The following is a 26606-nucleotide window of genomic DNA, read 5'->3' as shown; positions in this document are numbered from 1 at the left end:
TTTATATTTTTTGCATGAAGTATTTTATTTTTTATGGCAATGTTATTTGTTGTTTTTTTTAAGCCCTTTTGAAGGCAATGCTTTGTAATTTTAATTTTAATTTGGTGTTTGTGTTATTTAAACTTTGATGCATGAGGAGTCCAAACTCCAAAACATAAATATTAGAAAGACTTGCAACATATTAAACACAATATTAGCACTAATAATTTAATATAAATGAATATTTAGTGACAAAAAATATTGAATATATTATTATAAAATTTTGTAACAAAAGTAGAAAATATTTACATTAATTACAAGCCCGTTAGAAAGCCCAAAATGACCTAAAAAAGTTCAATAAAGCCCAAAAAAACAATAATACAGGTTTTTTCGGTTTTTCTGTTAAAAAACCGAACCGAACCGAATCAAAACTGGTCGGTTTGAATCGGTTCCGGTTTGAATTTTTAAGTTTTTTAAAATTTAATTTTTAGTTAATTTTTTAGAAAAAAACCAAACAAACAGAAAATATTCATCACTTCATGAAACACTGCCCTTTAGATTTTTTCTTATATAATTTGAATTTAATTTAATTTTAATATAATAATACAATATAACTTACTGCTACCCACTCTGTAAAATAGAGGAAGAAGCACACAAACACAAAGAAATGGCAATATCAACTCTCAACAGACTCTCCTCTCAATTCAACCGCCTCCCTTCTCTGTCTCCCTTCACCAAATCTCTTCTCACCCGCTCCTCCGCCAAAGTCGCTGACAGAATCGTGAAGCTCTCCGCGATCGACCCGGACGGTCAGAAACGAGAGATCGTAGGTCTCTCAGGCCAAACTCTTCTCAAAGCCCTAACAAACAACGGCCTAATCGACCCAGCTTCTCACCGCCTGGAGGAGATCGACGCTTGCTCCGCCGAGTGCGAGGTCAACATCGCGCAGGAATGGCTTGAGAGGCTGCCCCCGAGATCTTATGACGAGGAGTATGTGTTGAAGAGGAATTCGAGAGCTAGGGTTTTGAACAAGCATTCAAGATTGAGTTGTCAGGTTGTGCTTACCCAGGATCTCCAAGGTATGGTCGTTGCTGTCCCTGAGCCTAAGCCTTGGGATATTCCGTAATTTGAATATGCTAACTTTGTTTGGGATTAAATTTTGAATAATGTGCACATTTGAAATGTTTTCTTGTTTTGATTCTGTTGGGTATTTGTAAGAATTTCCTTCTATTGGACTTCCTATGAATTTATTTCTTTGAAGTTTTTGTGTGCAGTTTGATATTTATTGAAGGTGTCGATGAGCATGTTTGGTTGGCTTTACAAATTTACCAAGTTAATGACCTTTGATTAGAGAAAGAAACAAGTAGGAAAACTTAGGATCACTTGTCATCAGTTGTATAAATCGGTTCAACTTTGTTAAAAAAAAGGATGTTACTCGGGAGTAGATTTCTTGAAGCAATTGGGGAATCATGTTTACTTTATTTGAACCTTGGAATGACATTTTGGTTTAGAAATGCCATGTATGAAACTCTGGCGATGGCTATCTAATCAGGTTCCATTTTTTAGGGTTGCAGAGGTGGAGACTCTATGAGGGTTTATATATATATATATATAAAGGAAAAAAAAAAAGAGAGCAACTTGATAGAAATTCTTCCTTTGGAGTGAGACTTTTCCTTTCAGTGTTAGATTATGAGGTGTTGTTAGAACAGTCAGCAAATGAAGGTGAGTGTGATTATAGAGAGTAACGTCAAGAAAAAAAATGCTCCAGACGAGTCAAATGACTGGACCTTGTAGAGAGAAACCAATATATATATATATATATTATTTTTAAGGCCTGATTACTGCTTCTAAAGCTTGCGACCATAAACATCTTAACATTAAATTTTAGAATTTTGTATGATTTTTATCCATTGAAAGGGTTATGACTTTACTTGAGATTCTAAGTGGTATTTTGAGATTATTGTGAAGTTCAAGATCCACACGTAGTTTGAGATATTGTAATTCATAGTTTAGCATTAGAAAATTTGGGTGGTGTGCTCTACTTTGAAGATCAACATTCAGTTTTTATGCTATGGCATGTGCTGCCAAAGAAGTCCTAGGCAACATGGAGTTGTAAATCCTTGGAATCCTACATCAAATAACTTTAAGCAAGCCCATGCTGGGGTCCCACTTCGAGAGAACTCTGCATGGGTTTAATCATGAGCATATTTCCTACTGCAATTGAGGGGTAAAAGAAAATTTGAAAATTGTGGGTATTATCTCCTCATTAGGGTTTACCTTGGGTGCACACCTGAGTCATTCAAAACAATCCAGTCTAGGGAGTTTTTGTTTTCGTTGCTTGTGCTGTTACTGGTTCCTGGGTTGCCTGTATTTTCAATATACAATGCAAAATGAGCACGAGGAATATCCCAGTTGTCAATTCTCTGTATAATTGTGATATTATGACCTTCAAGTTTATGACAGTACAAAATGGAGGAACTTGTTGGTTGATTTTGGGCAGGTCAATCAATCTGTGAGAATCGGTTTGGGAATGTCCAAGAACTTCTATTGAAATCACATCGTTAATTAATCTTTTGTGAAATGAAAGTATAAGACGTCCTTGATGCTTTCTGGCCTCAAAATTGGTTGATGAGAATCTCTTAGAACACCTGTAGAGAGGATGCTATCCTCTCTACATCAGTCTCACCCTTTTTTGTTTACTTCACCCAAAAAAGGGAGATTATTAAGACTGTTCTAGACGTGAATAGAAAGAGCGTCCTCTTGTGTTCATTTGTGTGAGTTAGAGGTGAAGAAAAGTGTTGGTCAATCTCATTTCCTAATTTTGTGGCCATTCATCCATCCATCCACAGGCCGGTACGGGGCTGAATAGTTAGAGAACTGCCCTGCCTGTCTTTTTCATTCCTCGCACTGAAGTGCTTGTAAATTTAGAAGGGAGGATTTGTTGTTCCTTGTTGTAGTTTCAACCTTCAAATCTAAAATGACTGTCACCACACAACTTATAGAAGTTCTAGATTAGGGGATGTCTTGCACTTAGTATTTCAAAATGTTGATAATGGTAGAAATTGTTGCTTATTATTCCCAATCATCTTGTTTTGTATCAACACTATTTAAAGAATCACAGGGCAACACGATGACTTTGTGTGGTCACCCTTTCACATGCAACAATGATCTTATTTTTGGTGACATCTCTGAATGGCTTTTCAAGCCTTTTACGATGGTGTTGGGAAAATTGCCCTGCCATTTGTAAGCATGCCGTTAATGTTTGTCCGTGGCTTTGAAAATACTTGCGAGAAGCTTGTGGTTTAGGTATTAGGGAGTATTAATTTTCTCGGTTTAACCTGCTTTTCAAACTGTTTTTTACCTAACAAAACATCAAAATATTTTTGAGGTTTTTTTTTTTTTATGATAATTTTAATGTATTGATGTTAAAAATTAAAATAATATATATATATACACACACTTTTGAAAAACATATTGCAGTGCATTACTAAATACATAATTATCAACAACGATAAAATCAAATGTTCCATGGCTACCCTTTGCCTCTTTTGAAGAGCGAGGCACACTCTGTGCTGCTGCTGCAAAGTGGGTGTTCAACAAGAAATCTTAAAATGGATCACGGACTCTCCTCTCTTTAAATGGATCAACAAAAATTCAGATGCAATCAGGACACATGAGTGGAGTTCACCCTTCGGTAGTAAGTAGAATTGTGTTTCCTATTACCTAACCTCATCAAAAATTGTTTATCCACACTATTTATCCACACTTGTATCATAAATTGTTTGCTTAAAAATTTCAGCTCCTATTCGGCAGATTAGTTTCACTGGACTTGGTTTTTCCTCACCATTTCACTCATGTTTACCAAGAGGGTGTTTAGGAGTGATTGTAGTTACTTTTAAATTATTTTTTATTTAAAAATGCATCAAAATAATATATTGTTTTTATTTTTTTAAAAATTATTTTTGATATCACCGTATCAAAACAATCTAAAACATAAAAAAAAAAAATTAATTTTAAGTAAAAAAAATAAAATAAAAATTGAAAATTGAGGGAACGTGGTTTGTGTGCCAAACACTTCCCAAGTCCTTTCTTTATCGTTTCGCTTGTATTTATTTATAATTAGGTGTTTTACCCACCTAAAGAGGTTTCCACACTAACTTGTCATAAGCAAAGCAAATAAACAAAATAATGCAAACATATAAAAGAAAATTCCAAACCTTTATTCGACACTTTAACAAAGAAATTACATAACATGCTTATATGTGTCATGCATAAAACTTGCATGCTACATAGTAAAGGTTTTACAACCTATTTATAAACAATTACATGAGCTAACAAGGAAAAGTTGTCATTTCTCTTTTTCACGAAATAGTGAGGCAGTTTATTCCCTATGTTCTCCAGGAGCTCAATGACCTCTTTTCCAGCAAGTGTTAGATAGTCTCCCCCATGTTTTCTATAAACTTAATAACCTGTAGAGCATTCTCAGATATGCCGCATGTTTGATAGCCCATCTTTTATGATTTGGACAATCTTCTCCTTTAACTAACCATGTTTAAAACTACTAAAACCTTTCTCAAATATGTTACCACTTTCTCCTATAAACCGTCATCCCGTCATTACTAGAGTTGTTGTGTTTTCTAGCCATCTTAGAAAGTCCATCATCCTAGCTTTATGTCTATGCCAAGCTAAAAACCCATGACTTGCATGAATCGTTGCCTGCTTTATGTCAAATTCATTGTTGTTCGCACAGGTTGCCACTCACTATAATAGCTAAAATTTAGGCAATATGTATTCATCAGCACATTCTTATGCCTAGGCAATCAATTTGAACAACAACTTGTCACCCTCATTGAACTTCAATAATTTTCGTTTCTAGTTTGCATTTGTTTACATCCTTTTGCTTGCTTTTACTCAAACAACTTTTTTCTTCATAGCAAACTTGTACACAATTAGGTTTTCCCACTAAGCTTTTGCACAACAATCTCTTTAGGAATTTAGGGTTATATCTCCAACACCAACTCAAATATGCTAGCTTTAGTTGCGAAGACTTATAAAGATTGCAGTAAAGCTATGCATTGTCTAGTAACTCCAACCAGGCGACCAGTTTTGCTACATTGTCGTCACACAAGCATTCACTCTCTTCATTTACCCATTGGTTTATGGATGATAACAATAGAAAACTTCAATATTGTCTCCATCATGTTAAACAAAGTTGTCCAAAACTTACTCATGAATTGTACATTGCGATCATTAACAATATCTCAAGGAACTTTTAAATATTTTACTATGTTTTAGTAGAATAACCCAGCATCAACCTCAATTGTGTATGCTATCAAGGTAATAAAAGACATTATATACTTTGTAAGTGTTTCTACAACAACCATAATAGTGTCCATACATCAACTTTTGAAAAGCTCACAATGAAGTTTATTGAAATTGACACCTAAGTTCATTGCAGATAATGGTTGCAACAAACTTGTTTCCTTCTACTATAGTACTTTGTCTTGTTTACATACAAGACAAGTCTTGATGTATAATTTTATTTTTTCTTTTGTCTTTAGTCAATAGTATGTTTCGGACAAAAAAGCATGCACATCATTTACCTTTCAAGATGTTCGGCTCACTACAGGTCATATGTCTCCAACATCAATTACTTTTGCAGTTTTCTACTTGGCATATAAATTCAACTTTTTTTTTTCATAGAATATGATGTATGGGTATCATTTTTAGATTGCCTAATTATAATGAACCAAATATTGAAGGTTAAAAGCAAATAAAAATAAAAATATAGAATTTAAAAAGGACAAAACAATAACTTGAGTAAACCTGTATCGGCAACGGGAACAACAATGTGGACAGGGGCAAATTTTTCTACATATAAGAAGAAAAATATCAAGGCAACTCTAGGATTTTTAAAGAAGCAAAAAATATGTTTGGTTAATTTAATAATATAAAAAATTCTAATTTAATAACATGAAAAACAAAGCAACCTCGGATTAATCTTCCTAAACTTGGATTAATATTTTAAAATTATAACCCATAAAATCTCAAACCCGAGCTTAATCAAAGAGGCCAATTCCCAATGAAAGAATGGGGATCCTTGTCAAACCAAAGAAAATAGATATAAAAAAATGAGAATCAAACCTGATAAAAAAGAAGAAGGTTGAAATTACAAAAAGAAATTAATTTTATAAATTATCTAAAATAGACAAATAACAATTAAAAGAGATAAAAAAAGTTTTTTAAGAATGATGAAATTGAAAATAATTTTCAATTTGAAATAATTTTTTTAAATAAAAAAATTACACTTAAAATAAGGATTAAATCTAAAAAGAAAAGCAATTGAAGGACTAATGTGATTTTTAGGGGGCAATGCACAAATTGAGGTGGACGAAGAGAAAAGAAGAGAGAGAGAGAGAAAAAAAAGTGAACTAGCACAAAATCAAAATTAATCATCATGCACGCACCAGGAAGAAGACACCGAGATGAATTAAATAATGTTCGCGGAAGCACGACTGTTGCCACCAAAGCTAGCTGCATGCGCCGCTTGAAGGTAGCTAATGTGCATAACACACATGTCAACGCTTTTTTTTTCTTATTTTATTTTTTCAAGGACAAAACCACCTATAGGACTAAATGATAATAATAATAAAAAAAAACATTTATAAAAACACTTACACTGATTATAGTAAAATGAAATTCCTATAAAACCATTAGACCCAAGGGTAATACAATAATTTAATTGTTACAAGATATTTAAAAAGATAGTGCTGCCTCCAAACATAGAGAATGATAAATTAACCTCATGAAAAAATCTTCTTACCCGTTAAGTTTAATTCATTTGATTTTTTTGCAAGAGAAAAATCATAATTTTATTTTTATAATCCATAAGTAAATAAAGGGATATGTACAGTGCTGCCTTCTGTAACCTCGTGAGAATATTTTTTAATCAAAGCACTAAATTAATAATTATAGAGTTGTATTTTATTAATTTTGAAAATTATCTAATATTTTGAAAATTGTTTTGGAATGCATTGAAACTACAGTAGTAGAAGACTGAAGTTCAGAACGCAGCTTTATGAAGTGTTGGGCCTTATAACTATTATCGGCCCACTCAACAAAAGAGCAGAAAACCCAATTTGCATCCTTAAAACCCTAATTCCGGATCCTCACCATCTCTATAAATACTTCTGCTGCTGCTTCTTCTTCCTCCTGTACAGCTCAACCCCGCTCCGCCTCCTGCCTCCTGCCTCCTGCCTCATCAGTTCTACCTGATACTGCGGTACGGTAAGCCATGTTTTCTCTTCTGCTACTGCTTTATTGAAATATTATCTGATTGAAAAGGAAATAGGAAAGCAAGTCAGCTTCTTGCCTGGGTTTCGAAATAAAACGATCCAGGCAGTTTATTATCACAAAACTTGCGAAATAGACGATAATTCAGCCAGTATCACTCGCCTGGATCTGATTTCTCCTCTGATTTTCCAGGCCCTTAACCTACTGGCACATCACTTCACATCTTCCTGATTTTGTTTTGTTTATATTTCCTTGCGAGCTAAGCTAGCAAACGCACTCTGTCCCTAAACCTTTGATGTTTTGAGGCAATTTCTTCGTTTGCAACATTAAAAGAAGGAAAGTAGTTTAACTATTACTTTCTGTAATTCCAGCTAACTCGCCCATATGATCTTTAATCCTGTGATCTTATGGGCACATGACTGGATTACATCACAAGTAGTTAATCATTTTAATTCTGGTTTTATTGCTCGATGACGGGGGTTTGAGACCGGAACCTCCCCTGATAATCCTATGACAGTGAAGAACATTGGCTTTCGGCAAGGCTACATTCACTTTTACTTTACCTCGTTAATTAACTAATTTACAACCCAAAATTATCTCAACTAACTTGGGTAAAACATAAACAGCAAAAACATAAACTTCAGAGCAAATGGATATATAAAAAGGATAGAAAATATGGTTTTCGAGAAATGAATAGGAAAGTCGCCCGTGCCATACGAGATCTGCTCAAAATGAATTCTTTGGGTATAAAAATCCCATGCCACACTCCGTTTCAAAAATTGCAAAATTAGAATGTTATGCTGTTCTCAATGTGTCTGTCATGGAGCGAAACAAAGTAAAGTTGTTCGGGATAATATGATCAATAATAAAAAAATAAATAAAAAAATATTAGTTGGGTTAAGCTGGATTAACATATAAAACCTTTAATATATATAAAAAATCTAATTAGGATATAAAAGAATCAATAATAAGAAAGAACCTAGAAGAAAAGATCAAAGCAAACTTAGTTTAATTTTTTAAATTTGTGATTTAAAAGGTTAATAAAATTTCAATAAATAAAGTTAACAAAATTTTAATAAATAAAAATATTAAGTGATGAAATAAAAAAATAAAAACTTAAAAATAAGTTGAAGGGATGTTTTGAAGATTTATAGGGAAAAGAAAGAATAAAAAAGAAATGGCCACCATAGCAAAACTCAATATTTTATGGTTTGTGCGCTGCTCATTAATAAAGGTGATGCTACGAGGAATAAAATGTCATCGTAAAAGCTGGATTTTTCCACACGAAGACAAGTGCTGGAAAAAGATAGCGGGAGATTCATGTGCTTCTGCGTTAACGTTACACGCAACCTACATTTTTGAATTAATTAATATTTTATTCATGTCTAAATACTAAATTGCTCCTAATCAGACTTGATATTCATAAAAAAAAAAAAAAAAAAAACCAAATGAAAAAGATATAAAAACCCCTTGACCCAAGGCAAAGACATTTAATTTTAGGGCATTACAGTAATTTTAATTTCCAATTAGAATGAAAAATTGGAAAATAAGCTTGCTAGCTAGCTTACTAATTTTTTACTCTAAAGATATATAAGTTATTTTACTTTACACAAAACAACAAAAAAAACCACTTTACCCTCGTATCGAAAGTCACTTGTGTTTTGTTGTAAAAGCCAAAATCATAATTTTATTATTCAAATCTGCAATGCCAATGAGCGTAAAGCAACAAAAAAAAGCATTATAGTAATTCTACTGTCCTTTTTAGTTTTTTTCAATGTTCAAATAAGTGTAAGTGATTCTAACTTCAATTAAGATTATACACAGATAAGTAAAAAGAGATAGCAACGCTAACTAAAAATTAAATTGTAAAGTTGAGAGATATGTATAGAGAAAGATTATTGATCTAATGCCCAGTTAGATGATTTAAATTAAATTTTCATTTTTTTTTTTTTTAATATTCAAGCAATGATATCTCAGATCAACACGGGTCAACCTAGATTAACTTATCATGCCTGTGATCTAGGTCATATATCCAATTGAATTTAATAATTTTATTTTGTAAAAATTATTTTTATTTAATTAAATAATAATAAAAATAAACAATCATAATACAACAACCAAATGAAATATAAAAAGAATGAGGTTGTATGAAAAAAAGAGCTTGCTAATAATAATAATAAAAAATCTCTATAATCTTACTAAAAACCACAATAAAAATTTAATAGTATTAAATAAAAAAGTATTTACTCAGTTGAACCACACTTAACGAAGAGTCAAATCAAAAGTCTTTTAACACAATAAATGAATGCGTGAGCATTTCTAACGTGTTCATTTTATACAAAGATTTATATTTTGTTGGAAAAGTTCATAGATTAAATATACAATAAAAAACAAAATGACACACAAAACACAAAAAAAATAAGTTTGAGGAACCCATAAATAAATCAATGAAAATCCCTAATTTTTTCTAAAATTTTCTAATATAAAAAAGGATCTCGTTTGGCCATATATCAAAACAAATAGGAATAAAATAAATGGAAAAGGCATAAACACATCCTTAACCTAAAGTTGTTTGGGCTAGCTAGGCCTCAGGTCCAGACCTTACTCAACATCAAAACAAGGTTTTTTTTTTTTTTTTCCTCTCTCTTTTATTTTGGGCTAGATCTAGCCCAGTTGTACTGGTTGGGCTAGACCTAGCAGGCCTAACTTGGTCATTAGCCCGAGCTAGTGACCAACCCAGACATTATCAATTGACACATGAATTACTCACGCATGCTGGCAACAGTGCTAGTGTAATTCAAAATACAACACGAGGGAAGAAAAAGAAAGCACTAACCTACAACTTTAAGATTGAAGATGAAGACGTTGGTGACGACCTAGCCAAACGACGTCCTCTCCCTTTTTACTCTTTATCTTCTCATTTCTTCTACTTTCAGGATTCTTTCCCCTCTCATTCTCTCTCTCTCTCTCTCTCTCCTTTGTTCTTTTATCATTTTTTTTTCTATTATATTTTCCCCCTGGATTAATTGCAATTGGGCCCCTGCATTTCAATGTCATTTTTAAAACAGTCTTTGGTTTTTAATTCAATCAATTTAGTCCTTAATTGACTTTTTAACTTTTAATGTTTTCAAAATTACCAATGGAAACATCAATTAAACACCCTATAGTACCCCTACCTTTTCACTTTGGTCCTTGGACTTTAATTTTTTACAATTTTGACCCTAATCAGCCATGAATTTTAATATTTCTTTAATTAAGCTCTCAATACCATTAATTAAACTAAATCAAAATTTACTTAAATCTATGAACTTATCAATTCTTTCAATCTCTATAGAAAATGACTCCTTAAATTTTTAATTGCACCCTGATTAGTCCTTAAAATTCTTAATTTGTGTTGTTTTGACCCAAACTTCAATTTATTCTTTGTTCATTTTCATTTCTTACTTTTTTTTAGTGCATTTATGTTGTCAAAAATTAGGTTATGACAATAATAAACATCTTGATTTGGCATGCCAAAGGGAATTACCATAATCTTTTGTCACGCCAAAAGGAATGACCATTCTCTTTTGGCACGTTTAAGGGAATGCACATCCTCCCTTGGGCATGCCCGAGAAAATGAGGTAATATGGGTTTGGCATGCTAATGTGGGTTTGATAAGCATGTCAGACCCAAGATACTTAGACTTGATATGTAGCCAAGTCTAAGGTAACTTGGGCCTGACAAACATGCCAGACCCAAGACACTTGGACTAGGCAGTTAACTAAGTCCAATTGCATTTGGACTTGCCAGTCAGTCCAAGTCCAAGATAATGTGAGTCTGACAATCATGCCAGACCCAAAATACTTGGACTTGTCCATCCGCCAAATCTAAGATAATGTAGGTATGGCGAACATACTAGACTGATTAGTACTTAAAAGTGCATTTTTATTTAGGTTTTATATCATTATTTTACACTTGAAGTATCAATAACTTCTTAACTAAAGCATGTTTTATAATAACAAGTCTAATACTATAAGATACCTTTAATTTATGATAAATGTTCATCTTAAATGCAGGCCTATCACATAAATCAAAGGATTGATTGATGAGTTCAACTACTGAAATTGAGAAGACAAAGAGAGGGTGAAGCTTAGAAAAGTGATGCTGGTTCAGTTCAAACGAGAACACTGTTCAGTCATTGGATCATAACTGGAGCTGTAGAACTTGGATTTAGGTATGCTCTATATGGATGAAAAGCTAAGATATAAGCCTAAAACATTTATGAGGAGTGCAAGACCTAATTCTGCTGTTTGGAAGTTCAAATCTTAGCAACAACGGAGAAGTCAGAATCTGTCCTGCAGCCTATACACTATTCAGTGTTCAACCCATATCTCGAGTTCTAAAAGTCCAAATGACCTCAATTTTTTTTCCTGAAAATCTGAGACAATTTTCTAGAACTTTCATGATTCAAGTCTATTCGAATTCTGACATTAGCAGTGATGTTTTGTTCAGATAAGAAAATAAGGATTGTCACCAAGTTAAGATGTGGTCACCCACTCAACAATTAGTCATCACATCAATAGTTTCAAATTTTAACCTATAAAAGGAGGCGTTTGCCATGCATTTAGGCATCTTGGTTGTTCAGATCAAGATCATGCTCCTTATTTCTTTCTTTATATTTTTGTAATGTTTAAGTTTTATTTCATGTTATATTTTCCTTAATCTCTGGTTTATGCTTTTCATTTTCTTTACTATATTTATGTTCTTATGTTGTTTATTTATGTTTATCTTTTTTATTATGTTTAGCTAAGTTTATTATATCAAGGTGAAAAGGTTTCACTAATGGTGTTAGAATAGGTATAATATAAACTCAACATGAACTTTAATGTTCATATCCAAGAAAGTTTGTTATTAACATGTTTTATATTTTCATCTTATTTATTCTTAATACCTTGCTTGTTAAATGGATAATTTAGATTTGTGTTGTATAACACTTGGTACAACAAATGCTTAGCACTTTCATAGCCAACCATATGGTATAACCTACACCTGTGCTATGAAAGGAACTTGATTTGTTGTTAACATAAGTTAGCATCATGAATTCCTGACAATATTTAAAAGTTTGGTGTTACTTAAATAAGATAATTAATATGATCATGTTAACAATTTATAATGAACTATTAATGATAAATCATCCGATTGGAACCTCCTTTGTGTGTGGTTTCTGGTTGATTAATAAAAAGAGTTTACACTATACTTATTTCTAATACCATTAGTGGATCCTCTAACATTGACAATTGTTTTATCATTGTTTAATCCTTACATTAATATCCCATAAAATTCTCATAAACTCTTAATTATATATATATATATATATATATATATATATATATATATATATATATATATTTGTAATTTATATAATTCACCTCCATGTGGTTCAACCCCGGTCTTTTGCCAGATTATTTATTACTTTGATACTCTTGCACTTGAGATAAAACATCAATTTCTTGGTCGTGTCATAGACCCAAAGTGCTTGACTTGACATTTAACCAAATCCAAGGTAACGTGGGTCTGGTAATCATGCCAGACCTATAGTACTTCAACTTGGCCATCCTCCAAGTCCAAGGTATTTAGACTTTAGTTAGCCAAGTCAAAGGTAACGTGGGTCTAACAAACATGCTGAACCCAGGGCATTTAGACTTTGTGGTATGGCAAGTTCAAAGTACTTAAACTTAGTAGTTAGCTAAGTCTAATGTAACAACCACCCTTTCTTGGCATGTCTATGAGAATGCCTATATCCTCCATTTACACGTTAAAGAGAATGACCATCTTTCGTTGGGCGTGCCTAAAGGATTGACCATTTTTCATTGGCATGCTTAAAAGGATAATCATCCCACTTGGGGCACGCCCAATAGGATGACCCTCTCCTTTAGGTCTAGCCTAAAGGAAAGAGCTCAGCCTCCATTGGCTCAATTATAACTAACATTTTGGACCCTAACCGTCCCATACCTTTTAGGTGTATAAAAGTTCTTCAAGGACCCATCATATTTCTATCAAATATTAATATAGATGTAAAATATATTTATATCTCATTGAATACTATTATGGTAAAATTACACTCTAAACCCTCATCTTTACAAAATGATAAGACTCATGGGCTATAAATACATCATGATACCTTCAAAACAAAGGTTCACAATCTTCATTCTCTACTGCATATATATTTTCAAAACATTTCTCTTTAGAATATTTTTATATTTTCTCATTAAAAAAAGATACTTATTTAAGCATCATTGAGTCTATACCTTTAAAAAAGAAAAGAAAAACCTTTTGCTGGTATTAGCCGCAAGCTACTTTAGCTTACAAAGCACCAAATACAAGTTATCAAACACCTTGGCTAAGGATAATGCATGAGATTGTTAGAACTAATTGACTAATCGATTATGCAACTTGGTAGCCCTATTGCTAGGCTACTTAGATTTTTAGAACTTCATTAATGACACTGTTTGTGAGAACATTTTACAAAATGTCATAAATAGCTTTATTGTTATACAATTTTCCCTAGATACTGTTATTAATGGTAAATAATTAGGACATTCCTAAGAATAGGATGATTTGCTGATCTTTCTATCGCAGCAAATACATCAACCCCCGTATAGCCAATCCTTCAACAGTTGACATAGCATATACAACTCCTTACCCAAATAGTTTTAGGAAATCAACAAGCCAAAGAAAATCCACCACCATGGATTGAGGCTTCTTCTCAACAAGTCATTGTATCTCTGTGATTAATATTTAAAAGTGCATTTTTATCAAGGTTTTATATCATTATTTTGCATCTGAAGTATCAATAACTTCTTAACTAAAGCATGTTTTATAATAACATATCTAATAATATAAGATACCTTTAATTTATGGTAAATGTTCATCTTAAATGCAAGCCTATTATATAAATGAAAGGATTGATTAATGAGTTTAAATACTGAAATTGAAAGGATAAAGAAAGGGCTAAACTTATAAAAGAGATGTTGGTGCAGTCCAAACTGAAATATTGTTCGGTAATTGGGTCATATCTAGAGCTGTGGATCTCAGATTTAGGTCTGTTTTTATATGGATGGAAAGGTAAGACATAGGCCTATAACTTTCATGAAGAGTCCAAGGCCGTTTTCAAGTCCAAATTATAGCAATAACGGAGAAGTCCAAATCTGTCTTGCAGCCCATACAATGCTCAGTGTTCACCCTATATTTCGAGTTCTAGAAGTCCAAATGACCTTAATATTTTTTCCTAGAAAGATAAGACAATTTCTTAGAACTTTCATTAGTACAATTGGTTCCAATTCTGATGTTAGTAATGGCATTTTGTTCAGATAAGAAGATAAGAATTTTTACTAAGTCAAGAGTTGGCCACCCACTCAACAATCAGTCATCTAATCAATAGTTCCAAATTTGTGTCTATAAGAGGAGGCATTTGCCATGCATTTAGGGACTTCATTGTTCAGATCAAGAACTTGTTCTTGCTCTTTCTCTCTTTATATTTTTTATAATTCTTAAGTTTGGCTTTCATTAATATCTTGTTTATGCTTTTTATTTCCTTTCCTTTCCTTTCCTTAGTTAACTTGTATCTTATTTATGTTCTTATTTTGTTTATTTATGTTTCTCTTTTTCATTATGTTTAGCTAAGTTTATTATGTCAAGGTGAAAAGGTTACACTAATGGTATAAAAATAAGTATAGTGTAAACTCAACATGGACTTTAATGTTTGATACTAACATGTTTTGTATTTGTTATCTTGTTTACTCTTAATATTTTGCTTGTTAAATGGTTAATCTAGATTTGTGTTATATAACACTTGGTACAACAAATGCTTGACACTTTTATAGCTTAACCGTATAGTATAATCTACACATGTGCTATGAAAAAAACTTGATTTGTTGTTAACATAATTTATAATCATGAATACCTGACAATATTTACAAGTATTAGCATTATTTGAATAAGATAACTAATGTAATCATATTAATAATTTATAATCCGATTGGAACCTCCTGTGTGTGTGGTTTTCAATTGAGTAATAAGAGTTTATACTGTATTTGTTTGAAATAGCATTAGTAGATCCTCTAACCTTGACACTTGTTTTTATCATCGTTTAATTCTCACATTGATCTTCCATCTCAAAATTTTCATCAACATTTTCTTCTTCTTCTTTTTCTTCTTCCTCTTTTTCCTCTTTTTCATTACTACTACTACTACTAATACTACTATTAATATTGTTATTGCTATTACTATTACTATTACTACTATTACTATTACTATACTATTATTATTATTATTATTATTATTATTATTATTATTATTATTATTTATATTTATACAATTAACCTCTTTGTGGTTTGGCCCTAGTCTTGTCGGGTTATTTACTACTTCGACATTTCTACACTTGGTAGAAGACATCAATCTTTTGGTCGTATCAAGTTTTTGGCGTCATTGCCGGGGAGGTAAATTCTTGTACAAATTATAGTATTTATTTTATTTTCTCTTTTCACTTTTTTTTTATCTAACTTTGTTTCTTTTTGTTTTGTTTTCTTCTTCCTTTTATTCTCTTTCTACACGTGTATGAGCGTTTGGTCACGTACATTAAATGGTAGAGTTTGTAGAGTGTCCTCATCATTTTCAAGAAATATGGCCGAAGAAAATAATCAGTCACTTCATAATGAGAATAATAAGAATAACTGTGTTATAATACCTAGAGACCACATGAATCCCACAAGAACAAGTGCACCCTCATGCATAGTTTTCCCTCTTAACGCATCTCATTTTAATTTTAAGCAAAACATTATTTGACTTTTACCTTATTTTCATGGCTTAGATCTAGAAAATCCATACTTGTACTTTAGAGAATTTGAAGAAGTTTGTAACACCTATAATTACTTAAATTGTAGCATGAATACTATTAGATTAAAGCTTTTTCTTTTTTCATTAAAAGATAAAGCTAAACTATGGCTATAAAATTTTAGGTCAGAATCCATTCGTGCTTGGGATGAAATGCAATAATAATTTTTAAAGAAGTTTTTTCCATCTCACATAATCAACTCTTTTAAAAGACAAATCACCACTTTCACTTAAAAACCAAGTGAAACATTTTACCAATTTTGGGATAGGTATTGAGACTTGCTTAATACTTGCCCTTATCATGATTTTGAAACATGGAGATTGGTTTCACAATTTTATGAAGGGTTAACACCTAAAGATAGGCAAATAGTTGAATTGATGTGCAATGGAACTTTTGAAGATAAAGACCCTAATGAAGCAATGGAGTACCTAGACTTGCTAGCTGAAAATACACAAAATTGGGACACTATAGGCACTTATGATGCACCAAGTAAAACCCAACCTCATACATTTAGTGGAGGCATGCACAACCTTAGGAAAGATCATGACCTCCAAGCCAAGTTTGCATCTTTAGCTAGAAAAGTTGAGGCACTAAAATTAAAAAAGAGTGGTAAATTAAAATCTGTTTCAGACATTGTGTGTCAAATCTATGAAACAAATGAACATGCAACTAATGATTGTCCAATTTTTCCTTCTTTTAAAGAATGCCTTCATGAACAAGCTCATGCTTTAAACAGTTTCTGAAGGTCTAATCATAACCTATACTCGCAAACATATAACCTTGGTTGGAGAAATCACCCAAATTTTATTTGGAAGAGTGATAACAATAATGCAAAAACTTTACAGCCATCATTTCAAGCACACCATAATTTCCAAAATTCTCATGGATATGCACCCCTTATGCTCCACCTTCTAGAAGAAATCTTGAGGAAACATTGCATGCATTCATTGAAAAGTAAGAGACAATCAACACTCAACTTGCTTAAAGCATGACATATTTTAAATATGCTCTTGCAAAATTCATATCTGCTCTCAATTTTCAAGAGAAATGTAAGTTTCCATCTCAACCATAACAAAATCCAAAGGGGCAATACAATGCAAATGCAAGTAATTCCGGAAGCCAACACATGGATTAAGTCAAATTAGTCATCACTCTTCGCAGTGGTAAGGTTATTGAAAAACCCACTCATGAACATTATGAGAAAGATGATGAGTCAATCTCTAAGGGTAAGGAACACTACAAAAAAAAAAGCCTATTAGCAACTAACAAGTCCGTTGCAGATAATATTAAAATCCGTTGCTGATAAAACATAGCAACAGAATTAGCAATGGATAATTTTAGATGCAAATAATAGATGCTAATTTTTTAGCAACAGATTATCCGTTGCTGATTTTTTAGTAACAGATTATCCGTTGCTGAAATTCGGTTGCTGATTATATAAATCAGCAACGGATATTCCTTTGCTAATCCGTTGCTAATCAGCAATGAAAACTTTGTTGCTGATCTGTTCCTGATTTGTTTGAATTTTTTAAATTATTTTTCCCATCTATTGAATTTTTTTTTAATTATTTGTGGATATTTTAAAAATTATAGATAAATATATAAAGAACATAAATTAATATTAGAAATTATTTTATAAAAAATAACAATGCAAATAAAAATAAATTTTATAATAAATTTCTAAATCTCATTAAACTTATATCAAAATATATAAGTCACAATTTAATAAATATGTTCTATCATAAAGGTGGTGATTGGGGTGGTGGTGGTGGAAACAAACCAAAACAATGCTAACCATCATAAGGTGGGATCGGTATATGGTGGTTGAGGCCTAGGTCGATATACTTGATTAGACGGGAGATACATAGGTGTCGTCATCTGTGGAGCCACATGTGACGACATAGATGAAGCCATAGGTGCTGACATACCTTGGTCCATATTTGATGCCCAAGCTTGGTATCCCATATTACTAAGAAATTTTTTGATTGAGGTCATCTCCTGTTGTAATGATAAAATATGACCATCTCTTTCCTTTATTTGCTCTTTCAATGCTTAAATTGATGAGCTAGAAGGTGTTGACTCCGTCGTATAAGATTGTGATGAAGCACTCATACTAACAATGGATTTTGGCATACCAGGTGCACCATATATTCTACCCTTTGTAACTCCTCCTATAGCCACACACCAAGCTGCTCCATCAAATGAAGGATGATTTTCCTGATCAGCTCCATATCTTGAAATCATCTTTTTTTTTTTTTTTGTAATTCTCCTACAATACAATTAACAATAATAATAAATTTATTTAAATTTTAAATAATATTAAATTACATTAAAAAAAAAACTTACAACAACTTTTTTAGACTTGTTATCTATGAATGTTTCAGGTTGCTTGGCACTCTAATGCAACACCGAAAGCACATCATCCTATAGAGGTTCTTTTTCTCCTGCTTTTTCTTTCTATCAACAAACAAAGAATATTAGAAAATATAAATATAAAAATTTAAAGTCTATTATAACAAATATAAACAATCCTCACCATGCTAGCTCGATATGATGCAAATGACATCGTACCTCCAGAATGAGTGCTTAATTTACCATTTTGTTTAGTTAGCCAATTATTTCTTGTAGATTTTGATCTCCTTTGAAATTCTGGGGTGGACCAAATTTCTTTAATCATTTGATTCCAATCGTCATTGTGTATCAAAACTGGACCTTTATTAATGCAATCTATAATATTTGTGGTATTTCTATCAAACATAGCTCTTTTACGAGCTCGAGTCAACTGTTGGTTCAAAACAATTCTAATCTTATCTTCCCAAATCTTACGAACAATTGGTTCATTATCTTCAGAAATATATATATTTTTTCTAGATATATATATATATATATATAAAACAAAGCTCAACATAGTTGTTAACTAGCCTATATAATTACAATCACACAATTAGAAGTTAAAAAGATGAACAAAAAATATTGATAAAATAAAAACTTCTTAACTACATCATAAAATGTAATTTAATATCTTATATTCTAATTATTATAATATTTTTTTTGGTATATACCTTACCATTTCTTAATATATTCCTAAAATAGAATTAATTTGTCTTAAATCATAGTAACATGACATGTTCTAACCTAATTGAAGTCGTTAGAGATGCAAAAACAATTATATATTAATATATGTTTTCAATCAATAAAAAACTATTCTTTACATTAAATGTATCTAAGAGTTTCGTATTTCATTTTGGTCTTCACTTCCATAAAAAAAACTATTTTTTACTACAGTAATAATCCTTGCATCTAAGATATGGTGTGCATAGAAAAAAAGAATGTAACATCCTCAAATATAATATCATGAAATCTCAAACATTTCTTTACTAATGTCAATTATTGAATGATATGTCTAAAATTATGGAAATGTTTTTAAAAAAAATTTCAGCAGAGTCTCCTCTATTTTTATTGGTATCAAGTTATCGACAACACTTCTATTATATGTCATTACAACTCCCATCTTGATCCAATCATCCTGGATCATATCCCATCCATCAAACAATCTCTTAATACCTATATTTATTAATATATTCAAGTCTCATAATATTAATTAGTAAGTCAACATAATTATGTCTAAAATAAAAATGTATAATCTCATACCTTAAACTCTTTAAAGAGTTCATCCTTATAAGTTGAACCAACTTTTTCCCAATTATGCCATGGTCCTTTAAAATTTGATCTCAAAATAAGTCTGATCTCACGCCCACATGATGAGTTATTGAAGTTTAAAAAAATGACAAAAATTCATTAAATTAATAAAGCTTAAAAAATAATTATAAAACACAATAACCTTATAAATTTCAACTTACTCTGTTGTTCCATATAAATGAAGCTCGTTTTTTTTTTTTGGTAATTGATCCTTATGTGTGTCAAAACCCTTCTTTTGAACTCGTTGCTCATGATGCATTGGAGAAGATGTTGAACCATGGATTCAAGGGATGTCATCTCGATCCTCTGAATCTCTAACATTACAATCATCTCCCTCATCACCTAATCCTCTTGCATTAACATCATCTCCCTCATCTTCATCATTATCACCATCTACTCTCTCATAATGTTCTCCTCTATCTTCCTCAACTCTCTCATCTCCCCTAACATCCTTGCCCCTCCAATCATAAGAACCCCTATCAACATTATATCCCTTAAAAGTATATGGGTGATATTGAGGGAAACCTTCTTAAGTTTGAAGTAAATCTTGAAAGTGAAAACCCTCGTATGATTGATAATCATCCCTCCGTCTATAATCTTGCCGAGTAGGATTATAACAATCATGTAACTCATGATGAAAAGGTTGATGAGAAATGGATGCTTGACTATTCGGCCCAGATGAAGGGCCATTTGATCTAGATGAAGTGGTCTTATTACTCCTGGAAGCTAATATAGAACCACGTCGAGACATGTTAGATACCTGAAATAGAATAAAAAATTAACATCAATAAACAACATTATAGAATAAATATAACTGAATTATTTTTAATTATTGAATATGAACTAATTAATACAATAAAAAAATAAAAATGAACAAAATAATTATTTTTAATTAACACCATTAATACAAACATAACTTACATCATTTAAAAATAAGTCCAAATACAATAAATAAAAATAAATTTTACAATATATCATCATCATGTTGCTCATCATTATCATCACTCATAACCACATCATTATCATTGTAATCACCATTAACATCATCATCAAATTCTTCATCTGAAGCCCTTTCAACTTCTATCGAGTTTGCCTGTAACTGAAGGAAATCACAATGGTTGATTTCTGTATAATATGATGCGTCAACAACCATATTTGGATCATCAAGTGTTTGAGTAGGAAGGACACAACATGGTTAAGAAATCTCATCTGATTGAGCGACATCAAATGATCTCATATTGTTATCATCTTCAATAAATTCACCCATGTCAACATTATAGCGACTTCTAGTAGTTATCTTAATTACCACCCACCATTCAGAAGATTTATTATCAGGTGGACATGTATAGTAGACTTGTTGACATTGTTGTGCTAGCACAAAATCTTCATTTCCATATAGTCGAGAAGTATGCTTGATTTCAACCAAACCATTTGAACGATGCATTCTAATTCCTCTTCTTGTATCATACTAATGGCATTTAAACATGAATACTTTACACTTACTTCCCAAATATTTTAGCTGAACAACTTCTTCAAGCATTCCATAATAATTACATTCATTGTCATCATAGCAACTTCCTTTCATACAAACCCCGTTATTCATCGTCTTTTTAAATCGACCATAACTTTGAGTGTGAAATTTGAAACCATTCACATAATACCCATTATAACATTTAACTAAATTTGAAGGGCCCATAGCAAGTGCAAAGATTTGATTCCCAATTCCATTTGATTGATATTCAACCTACCATAACATTTAACACCATAATAAATATTTTTTTTCAAAAATAAAATAATTTATTAAAAAAATAAAATTGCATTAAAAAAATCATTATATAAAACTACTTACATTATTTTTTAACCAAACTGGAAAGATCTCCTAGAATAATTTTTCTATCTCAGCATCGCTCGCATGTGGTTGTTGTGACCTTAGCTCTTGATGACATTGCCTAAATTATAAATAGTTTATTTTTTAAAATTAAATTATTAAGGATAAAGTATATATATAAAAAATCCATACTTACTCTAAATAGGGCTTCAATTCTTCACAGTTGAAACAAATATAGTTATGTGCAATTTGCATTTCAACATGTGACAATTGTCTTCTATACGATCTTTCTGGACAATTTTTTCCCTGGGTAAGAAAAAATTGAAAGTTGAAAGTTGTCCATTAAGACTTGTAAGGCCGCCGTCATCATTCCTTGAAACTCGATTCCATATTGTTTGCACGTCATCACCAAAATAATAAGATGCAAAATTGGTAATTTCATCAATCAAATATGCTTCACATATGAAACCCTCAACTTTAGCTTTATCGATATTGATATCAATTATTTTGAGAAAAAGTGGAAAAGAATAAAAAATAATATAACATGAAAAAATATTGTTCAAATGGATACATCCATCGATATTGAACGGGTCCTCTGACTTTTGCCTCATAAGGTAAATGTATTGTCAAGTGTTCCATAGAGTCAAAGAAGGATGGAGGAAAAATCTTTTCAAGTTTGCAAATAATTTCAATGATATTCATCTACAACAACTCCATATGTTGGACATTTAAACTTGTAGCACTAATGTCCCGAAAAAATACTGACAATTTAGTTAATGACTCCCATAGTGGCTAAGGCAAGTAAGGTTGAAAAGCAATTGGAAGAAGTCTCTGCATAAAAACATGACAATCTTGACTTTTCATGCCTGAAACCTTACATTGTGCCTCTTTTACACACCGTGAGATGTTTGAAGCATAACCATCAGGAAAGGACAATTCTTTTATCCATGACAACACTTCTTGTTGTTGTTTTTTGAAGAGATAATAAGTGCCTTTAGGTTTGTAAACCAGACCACTTGCATCTTATTTCAAATGTATGTTAGGCTTCTTACAATACAACTGAAGATCCAACCTAGCCTTTACATTATCCTTGCTTCTATTAGGACAATCCATTACTGTATAAAAAATATTGTCAAAGAAATTTTTTTCAATGTGCATGACATCAAGATTATGATGAATTAAATTTGTATGCCAATATGGAAGCTCCTAAAAAATGTTTTTCTTCACCCAATTGTGTTTAACACTAAAGCCTGATATTTTGTCATTATGAGATGAACTTCTAATATGCCCCTCCGTAAAATTAGACACTTCAAATAACATTTCTGAAGCAGATCGACGAGGTAAAAAAGGGAGCCATTCTGTTACTCTTTTTAAAAACTTGTTTGATTAATATCTATATGGGTGATCCATAGGCAAGAATCGTCGATGATAGTAAAAAAAGGTTATTTTCCCCCCATGCTTTAATCTAAAGGCTTTGCTATACTCCATACAATAAGGACAAGACAACTTGCCATGAGTACTCCAACCCGATAACATACCATAAGCTGGAAAATCACTAATGGTCCACATCAAAGCTGCCCTTAATTGAAAATTTTCCTTCCTATATATATCATAGGTATTAACACCATCAAGCCATAGATTTTTCAACTCATCAATTAATGGTCGTAGGAAAACATCAAGCTTTTTCCCCGGATTCTTCGGTCTAGGAATAATCATTGACAAAAACATGAATGGTCGTGTCATGCACTTCAAAGGAGGCAAATTATAAACAGTCATAATTACTGGCAAACAAGAGTAGACATTTGAAGACATGTTAAATGGACTAAAACCATCAGTGCATAATCCTAATCGAATATTTCATGGATATGATGCAAAGTCTTGATGATCTTGATTAAACTTCTTCCATGCCTCCCCGTTAGATGGATGCACCATAACTCCATCATCGGACCTATGAAAATGATGTCATGTCATATCTTTGGCATGATGTGGAGACATGAATAGCCTCTAAAGTCCTGGTGTCAAGGGAAAGTATCAGAGTTGTTTCTCTGACTTATTAAAACCTTTACTAGTGGGATTTCTAGGTTTGTATCGTAAACTTCCATAAAAGTCATAATTTGTTTTCATTGCATCTACCCCATAGTACAACATAAAATAATTAGGACACACATCATATTTATCATAACCAAGTCCAAGTGGCCGTATAAATTTCTTGGCATCATAGAAACTTAAAACCAAATTTCCATTATCAGGCATGCAACTTTTTATAAATTCAGTAAATTTTTTGAAGGCAGTCTGAGTCAAATTTAGAGTTGACTTCATATTAAACAATTATACACAAGCAGATAATTTAAATTGCTTGGTACACCCATCCCATAAAGACTCCTTTATAGCTTTAAGTAATTTATAAAATTTATCTGCCTCTGGATTCAGAAGTTCTTCTGCTACCATAGGACTAGAAACCTTATCATTAGAGTATATATCACCAACCCTCATTGCATGCAGAACCATATTCCTATATGAATTTTCTTCAAAAACATCATTCACAACATGACCGCACCCAATTGATGAAGGTCCAGCAATTATTGGTTCTGAAACATAAGGCTCTCCATGTACAGTCCAATTTTCATAATTAGGTAAAAATTCTCTTGAAAATAGGTGCTTATAAACATCTTCTTCCATTAAAAAACTTTTGATTTTTGCACCTAACACAAGGACATCTAATTTTACCTCCAGATACATTTTCATCAATTGAAAATGCAAAATTGATAAATCTTCGTACACCCGCAATAAATTCCGGACAAATATGACCATCCCTACGATGGCGATACATCCATGATCGATTGTCCATATTAATCTATTTAACATAATTAAAAAAAATAGAATATTATTTAATATATTTCTTAATCTATATTTAAAACTTTATATAACAAATTATCAAAATAACTTCATTAATAACTAGCTAATAATTTAAAAATGAAAAAACACTTACAATACATCTTTTATTGCTAATTGTTTTTATGTTCTCTAATTGAGAGATCATAAGATGTGATTTAATTTAACATTAACTAAAATATTACTGAATTTGAAAAAAATCCAGTGTAAGCATTGTTAATAAAATTATCAAGTGAGATATTTTTTTTTGTTTGAGATGAAACACCGATATATTATTTATTTTAAATTTATTAATTGTTGGTTGATGAAAATCTATGGATATTATGAATGTTTGTATTATAATTTTAAATTATTTAAATTATATAATTTTTTACTTAAAACTATTAATTTATGTTTGCGTATGATTTTGGATATATATACCTAGTTGTTAACTTCTCATCTCATGCACTGCTTCCATATAGATTTTTTACAGGAGGCTTATCCAAGAAGTTGTATATATGATTGCTTGCTTCTAGAAAATAAGGTTTTATTTATGGTGTGACTATGACTATATACTAGAAGTGAAATATACTAGATTTTATTGACCAACATTATTGTATGAAGAAATAATAAAAAGTGCCAAATTGTTGTAATGAATCTTATGTAATATTTTATATGTAACAACATTATTTACGCATTGTGATCCAAGTAAGAGTAAATATTGCATCAACATGTATGTGTTTAAGCATTTTTGCATCATGACCCAATATGCCAGGACAATGTTTAAAATACTGTTAAGCTATATGACGCTTCTACTTCCCCAATATTTTCAGCAAAGTCTGTAGCAACACCAAATTGAGTAAGGGCTTCAAATGAAGGGATAGTGAAACTTAAAAGTTTTCCTGGTGATTAGTACTTAAAAGTGCATATTTATCAAGGTTTTATATCATCATTTTGCACTTAAAGTATCAATAACTCCTTAACTAAAGCATGTTTTATAATAACAAGTCTAATACTATAAAATGCCTTAATATATGGTAAATGTTCATCTTAAATGCAGGCCTATCACATAAATCAAAGGATTGATTGATGAGTTCTAGTATGGAAATTGAAAGGACAAAGAGAGGGCCAAACTTAGAAAATAGATGTTGGTGGAGTCCAAACTGGAACACTGCTTGGTAATTGGGTCATATCTCGAGTTCTAGATGTCCAAATAAACTCAAATTGTTACACAGATTCAGTAAGACACATGCCTACAACTTTCATGTTTTCATCAAGATCTAAGAAGGCCGTTTTCAAGTCCAAATTATAGCAACAACGGAGAAGTCCGAATCTGTCCTGCAGCCCAAACACTGTTCAGTATTTGGCCCATATCTGGAGTTCTAGAAGTCCAAATGACCTCACATTTTTACACAGATTTGTTAAGATAATTTACTGCAACTTTCATGTTTTCAAGTAGACCTAGTTCTAATGCTAGTATTTTTGTTTTATTCAGACAAGAAGATAAGGATTTTCACAAAGTCAAGAGTTGGCCAACCACTCAACAATTAGTCATCAAATCAATAATTCCGAATTTTGGCCTATAAAAGGAGGCATTTGCCATGTATTTGGGGGTTTCGTTGTTCAGATCAAGTTCATGCTCTTTATTTCTCTCTTTATATATATATATATATATATATATATATATATATATATATATATATATTTGTAATTCTTAAGTTTTGCTTTCATTAATATCTTGTTTATGCTTTTCCTTTCCTTTTCTTTCCTTAGTTAACTTGTGTCTTATTTATGTTTCTCTTCTTCATTATATTTAGCTCTAAGTTTATTATGTCAAGGTGAAAAGGTTACACTAATGGTGTAAGAATAAGTATGGTGTAAACTCAACATGGACCTTAATGTTTAATATTAACATGTCTTATCTTTTTATCTTACTAATTCTTAATACCTTGCTTGTTAAATGGTTAATCTAGATTTGTGTTGTATAACATTTGGTACAACAAATTCTTGACACTCTCATAGCCCAACCGTATGGTATTACCTACACCTGAGCTATGAAAGGAA

General features: G+C 31.5%; 1 protein-coding gene and 1 long non-coding RNA gene across 2 annotated transcripts; both read left to right on the top strand.

The window, feature by feature from the left end:
• Positions 1 to 592: 592 nt before the first annotated feature.
• LOC118063416 (uncharacterized) lies at positions 593 to 1239 on the top strand. The gene has a single exon (XM_035077436.2). It carries the CDS (start codon positions 647 to 649, stop codon positions 1103 to 1105), a length of 459 nt encoding a protein of 152 aa, XP_034933327.1. The 5' UTR covers positions 593 to 646; the 3' UTR covers positions 1106 to 1239.
• Positions 1240 to 7080: 5841 nt separating this feature from the next.
• LOC140954508 (uncharacterized) lies at positions 7081 to 11978 on the top strand. Its single transcript, XR_012167846.1, has 2 exons — positions 7081 to 7261; positions 11328 to 11978. It is a non-coding gene; the product is annotated as an uncharacterized lncRNA (long non-coding RNA).
• Positions 11979 to 26606: the final 14628 nt, after the last annotated feature.

Source organism: Populus alba, chromosome 14 (assembly GCF_005239225.2).
Source record: "Populus alba chromosome 14, ASM523922v2, whole genome shotgun sequence".
NCBI lineage: Eukaryota > Viridiplantae > Streptophyta > Magnoliopsida > Malpighiales > Salicaceae > Populus > Populus alba.
The sequence above is the reverse complement of the archived record's forward strand: the minus strand, read 5'-3'. Positions and strand labels throughout refer to the sequence as shown.